At 48.2% G+C, this 6600-nt stretch overlaps 1 protein-coding gene across 1 annotated transcript in view; it reads right to left on the reverse strand.

Moving 5' to 3' along the window:
• YWHAE (tyrosine 3-monooxygenase/tryptophan 5-monooxygenase activation protein epsilon) overlaps window positions 1–711 on the reverse strand; it is a 33224-nt gene extending 32513 nt beyond the window's left edge. The window contains exon 1 of the mRNA XM_075854189.1: window positions 503–711. Coding sequence (XP_075710304.1) covers window positions 503–623 — 121 coding nt within the window. The 5' untranslated portion in view covers window positions 624–711. The remainder of the gene's footprint in view (window positions 1–502) is intronic.
• Window positions 712–6600: the final 5889 nt, after the last annotated feature.

Below are 6600 nucleotides of genomic sequence, written 5' to 3' on the forward strand. Positions count from 1 at the left end.
CTACGTGACAACCGACTAGGTGTGATGGTCGAGCAGATGGCGAGCCGATGTGATCTGCACCACTGCGGACGCCCCGTCCCTGGCAGTCTAGTCTGCACCGCCCTGTATTCATAAACAGAACCCAGATACGTAGTCGTGCTGCCCACACCCAATATACCGCAAGATACTGTGTAGCCCGCAGCTGACAGGAGCTCGTACCCCGCCACCCAGACCTCCGCCTCCCCAGGGTCTCGCCCTACTCGGCGGTCGCCATTTTGCAGCCGTCTCTCTTCCTGCCCGCCACCCTCCCGCCTCTGCACCGCATACCTCCCCCCACCAGCTTGAGCCTCTCACTAATCCCGATTAATAGCACCTCCGCCTTTACAGCGCCGCACCTCAGCACATGGAGCTCTATGCGCTTCTCCTTTGTCCTATCCTCCCTTTTCCAGCCCAGCCGCCATTTTGTCTCGCCTCCATTCTCTCCGCCCGCCGACCTATGGGAAAAGCCGCACATTCCTCTTACCGTCATATCGTTCAGCTTGTTCAGCCAGCTTAGCTTGGTACACTAGATCCTCTCGCTCTTCCATGGTTTTAGCTAGCGGGGATAAGAGGTTATCTTCTGGGCGGATGGAAGCCGATTGCATATCACTCCGTCTCCCAGCGCTTCTGTCTCTCTCTAGCTGAGCCCGGGAAAGATGGCGGCTCCTTGATCCGGGAACTTCCGCCTGCGCACGCGGACAATCGCTCAGCACTATAGTAACGGCTCCCTAGCAACAGCTGCAGGCGCGGCATAAGAGGGCGTGTTTACAAGCTTCCTGCGTCAGTAAGACCTAGGGTGTGGTCTTAAAATGGCGGCCCTTATAAGGAAGCGAAGGGGGCACGGCCTTGAGCTTGTTGATTATGGCAGGAGAGGCGGTGATGCAGCTGTTAGGTGTATGATGGAGACGTCTTGTAGTCATAGGATCTATGGTCTGTCTACAAAAGCTGTGATCCATGAGAACTATAACTATAACGATCATCTGATATGATTGAGCATTGATGAGGGTCAGACTGCGTCGGGGCCATTGTGCTCTACTACTGTTCTTAGGTCAGCAACCTTTTCTGCAGATTGTACTGCTCCCAAGTGACACAATAAAGGGTTTTTTACACGGGACGATTATCGGGGGGGGGGGGCGCTCATAGAACCCTTGTTGCCGATAATTGCCCAGTGTAAACGGGAACGATCAGCAGATGAACGCGATGCCGATATGATAATAATGTAAGGGGACGAGCAATCGGAATAACGACCGCTTGTCCCCAATTATAGCTCCGTGTGACAGGAGCAAACGAGCGCCGATCAACGATGTCTCGTTGATCGGCGCTCGCTTTATCGGCCGATGTAAAAGGGCCTTTACGCACATGTATGGCATATCCAGAGTATATGGCATAAATGTCTGACAGGTAGAGGTTCCACTTTTGGAACTCCCACCTATCTGGTAAATACAGAAACAGCCCAGAGTTTGGCCTTCTCTCTGGAAAGTTGATCGGGGGATATCCCATAAATGTCTCAAAGGTGGGTTAAACTGTGTTATGCATGGCCGGAGGGGTTGCTGCGTGACGCAGGGATCATATCCAAAAAACCACAGAGAGAATACCTGTCATGTGCCGTGTCACGCTGGGACCCCCATGATCATGAGAACGGGGGTCCCGGACCCCCATTCCTCCTTACTGCTGGACCACAGTGAGGAGGATATTGAATGGAGCCGCGGTCGAGCATTTGCGCTGCCACTCTATTCTGCTTTGCACAGCTCTTGACTGTTTCAGCAGTTTTCATAGACTTTGAATGGAGTGGCGGGCGCATGCTCAACCGCCGCTCCATTCTTGCTCCTCACTGTGGGGGGGGGGAGTGCAGTGAGGAGGATCTGGAGGTTCAGAACACCAGTTCTCATGATTGGTGGGGCCCCAAGCGATCAGAAAAATATCATCTTGTTGCTAGGTGATAATTCACGATTCTGGGAAAACCCTTTAAGTTGCTTAAAATAGAACTCATAAACCAAGCTGTCTGTGCCCTAAAGGCTGGGGGCTGCATCATTAGAAAAGCATCACTGGCCGTATGTGGCCCCCAGGCCACAAGACGTGCACCTCTGTCTTAGATCATACTTGCCAACTTTAGAGATTCAGAGAGATTCCAAAGATGGAACCCAAAAGGGCGCGCTTAGCGCTGGGCAACATTTTTTCCTAATGCCCTGCCTATTTATATGTGACATGCCCCCAAACATCTGCAATTGTATTACAAATAGTATATATGTTCCCAATCAGCATACCTCAAAATAAATATAGACCACACCTGACCCACTAAATAAAGACAAAGACCCCAGCCCAGCTCTTTATACAGACACAAGGCCAGACCCCCTTGTTTACAGATTCCAGTTCCGAGCCTAAACCCTTTACAGACCTGAGACCAGAATTTCGGCTCCTCACTTCTCCCCATTCCTGAGCTTCCCTCTGCCCGGACGCTGCCGCAGACACTGTTTTGAGGTGCCCAGAAGCGGGTTAAGCACAGTAAGGGGAGATTCACACGAACGTTGCGTTTTTGCGCGCGCAAACAACGCAGCGTTTTGCGAGCGCAAAAACCATTTGACAGCTGCGTGTGTCATGCGTGTCTGATGCGCGGCTGCGTGATTTTCGCGCAGCCGGCATCATAGAGATGAGGCTTGTCAACGCCCGTCACTGTCCAAGGTGCTGAAAGAGCTAAATCTTTCAGCACCCTCGACAGTGAATGCCGAACACAACAGCGAAAAACCTGTAAAAAAAAAAGATAAAGTTCCTACTTACCGAGAACTTCCCGGCCGTTGCCTTGGTGACGCGTCCTTGGTGACGCGTCCTTGGTGACGCGCCTCTCTTGACATCGGGCCCCACCTCCCTGGATGACGCAGCAGTCCAAGTGACCGCTGCAGCCTGTGATTGGCTGCAGCCTGTGCTTGGCCTGTGATTGGCTGGAGCTGTCACTTGAACTGAAGTGTCATCCCGGGAGGTCGGACTGCAGGAAGGAGACAGGAGTAATCGGTAAGTTAGAACTTCGTTTTTTTTTTACAGGTTAATGTATTTTGGGATCGCAAGTCACTGTCCATGGTGCTGAAACAGTTTAACTCTTTCAGCACCATGGACAGTGACTATCTCCTGACGTCGCGTACCGATAATTTTTTTGCCGGGATCGGCCAAAACGAGTTTGGCCGAACCCGGTGAAGTTCGGTACGCTTGTCCGGCTTCGCTCATCGCAAAGACACTCCGTTTGGATGTTCGGAAACAGAAAAGCACGTGGTGCTTTTCGGTTTTCATTCATCCTTTTCACTGCTGTTGCGCGAATCACGCTCGTCCCACGGAAGTGCTTCCGTGTGGTGCGCGTGATTTTCACGCACCCATTGACTTCAATGGGTGCGTGATGCGCGAAATACGCAGAGTTATTGAACCTGTCGCGCTTTTTGCGCAGCAGACAAACGCTGCGCAAAAAGCACGGACTGTCTGTACTGCCCCATAGACTTGTATTGGTCCATGCGTGCCGCGTGAAAACCACGCGGCCCGCACGGACCGAATACACGCTCGTGTGAATCCCCCCTAACAGGTAAAGGTGAATATGTGTGCCGCCCAGGAGATTTGCCAGCTCTTCTGGGAGCCTTGGCAATTTTGCCTTAGATATGTATGAGCATTAGGCCTCATTCATACTTCAGTATTTTGGTCAGTATTTTTCATCAATATTTGTGCACCAAAACTAGGAGTGGGTCCAAATCACAGAAGATGTACAAATCATTCCATTATATATTTTCTCTGTGTAGGTTCCACTCCTGGTTTTGGCCTCCAAATACTTTCAAGAATACCGACCAAAATACTGCTGTGTGAAAGTGGCCTTATGGGCCAGCTCACACAGAGTTTTTTTACATGTTTTTTTACGCGGAAACCACATTAGAAAACGCGCCCAAAACGTCCAAAAATGCCTCACATTGATTTCAATGGGAGGCGTTTTTTTTTCCAACGAGCAGAAAAAACGTATCGCGAGAAAAAGAAGCTATCTTCGGGCGTTTACGTCTCTGATCTCCCATCGACATCAATGGGAGGCAGAGAAAGCGTATTTCGCTGTGTTTTTTGCCCGCGGCGCTCAGTGGCCACGGCCGAAAAACGCAGCATACGGCTTGCAGGCAGATCAAAATCTGCCTGAAAATTCCAGACAGAATTTTGAGGCAGAATTTTCTGCCTGCAAAAAAACTCTGTGCGAACATAGCCTTACAGTTCCATTTATTTCTATGAGAACTGTTAGCAAAAGGCTGGGTTCACACAGGGCGGATACGCTGCGTAAAGGTACACAGTGTATCCGTGGTGGCCACAGGAAATTCCGGATGAAAAACCTTGTGGCGCAGTTATTCACCCGGAATGTCTGCTGCGGAAATCTGCAATTAGCGTTACGTTTAATTACGTTTCATCCCAGGAGACCGTTGCAGCCTTTGATTGGCTGCAACGGCTGTCACGTGGGATGAAACGTCATCCCAGTAGGCCATTCTGCAAAACATCAGAGGTAAGTATAAGTTTTTTGTTTTTTTTCTAAGTTGCGACACATGACTGTTTGTTGCAGGTTTTAGATCCCCATTGAATTCAATAGGGAAAACCCGCAACAAAATAGCGGCGATTCCGCAAACACAATTGACATGCTGTGGCTTCAAAAACCGCACCACATGTCAAATTGTGTGTGGAATCCCCGCATATCATGTACGGAGCATGTGAATGAGATTTCTTGAATCCTCACCCACTTCTCTGCAACTGTATTATGCTGCGGACTATCCGCAATTAAATACGTTGCGGAAAAGCCACAGGATTTATGCCACGTGTGGACTACCCCAATAAGGAGATAAGCCAGAAGCGCATAATTCTTGAGATCGGTGGGTCCCCCTTTATGGACCTCCTCCAGGAGATATATAAAGTATACATACCCTTTAGGCCCCCTGCACATAAGATTGAAATGTTGCGGATTTTCCTTGCAGAAAATCTGCAGCGGATTACAATCCCAGCCATATGAATGAGATTTAAACAAATCTCATCACCTGCTGCTGAGTCTTTTCCACACTGATATCATTATCATTTTCAAATCCAAAGCATGCTTATTCTGTTGTGAATGTTCACACCATAGTTGATCCCTTTTCTTTTCAACAAATTTTATTGAACAGTTTTACATTTAGGTAAAAGACATATATCAAAAACAGATAAAAATAAAATTAAATATAAACCATTTCACTCAATGAATTATAATGTTGTTATAAAAACAAAATGACAAACATTCGTGAATGTAATGACAGTAAATGCAGGATCAATATATGAAAAGGAAACATCCTATAAAACAAGAGACAGAGAAGGGGGGAATAGAAGGGTTGGGAAGAATATAGCGGAAAGCTGGGATTGGTAAGGGGGGAGGAGCCCGTCAGAAATCTAGAATGAAAAGAAAAGTCACTGGACTTAATAAGCAGTGATCATAGTGGCAGGTAAGTGAGGGTATGCGTAGCTAATCCAGGGCAACCAGAGCGACTCAAAACCGGCAACCCTATCTAGTAAGATTCCTGTAAGTTTTTCGTTCACAAACATCTGGTCCATTCTAGTTTTAACCCCTGCAAAAGTTACTGTACGTTTTTTCCAAGAGTGGGCTATAGTTATTTTTGCAGCCAAAAGGATATAAGAGAATAACCGAAATTGTGCGTTCGTAAGCTCTGGGGGTTTGTGATGGAGAAGGCCTATCTTCGGATCTCTTCTTATAATAATGCCAAACAAACTTTGGGCGAGACCAAATACCCTACTCCAGAATCGGATAAGCTTAGGGCAGGACCACCAAATATGGAGCATGTCACCGGGAGAGTGGCAACCACGAAAGCAAGAGGCAGGGTAGGTGGGAAAGGCACGTGCAAGTCGGCTAGGAACCAAATACCACCTCATCATGACTTTATAAGCCGATTCTAAAATATTTGTGTTAATGGAGCAGTGTGATACTATACTCCAGATATTATGCCATTCTGCTGGTTCGAGCGTCACCCCCAGATCCCAGTGCCATCTATCCACATATGTGTGGGGAACAGGTGTGGGGTTGTTAAGTAGCCATTTATATAAGACTGATATGATCCCTTTAGTGTTAGGGTTGTTTTCGCAGATTCGCTCGAACTGTGAGTAAGAGTCTGAAGCAGTCTTGTTGTGGAGAAGGGAAGTAATCCAATTCTTAAGTTGTAGATATCGGAACACTTCGCCGTTGGGGATCTGCTGAGAGGTCTGAAGCTCACAGAACGAGAGAATCCGGGAATGGGTGGGCGTTAGAAGATGATGGACTCTGAGTATACCACTAGACCACCACCATTTAAAGGCTTGGTAATTGTCTGCACCTGGGGAGAACAAGGGATTATGCCACAGGGAAAGGAGGGGAGATGCGGCGAGATCAATCTGCTAGAATATTTAACTGAGTCCCATACCGATAAAATGTGCATGAGTGGGGGGGATAGGTGAGAGGAGCGAAAAGAGGGAGGTAACCAGGGCACTGATTGGATCGGGGTTGGCGACATCTCCGGAATATCCAGGTACACCCATAGAGGCATATTTGCAGAAGCATGCAATTTAGTT

Source organism: Rhinoderma darwinii, chromosome 2 (genome assembly GCF_050947455.1).
Source record: "Rhinoderma darwinii isolate aRhiDar2 chromosome 2, aRhiDar2.hap1, whole genome shotgun sequence".
Taxonomy (NCBI): domain Eukaryota; kingdom Metazoa; phylum Chordata; class Amphibia; order Anura; family Rhinodermatidae; genus Rhinoderma; species Rhinoderma darwinii.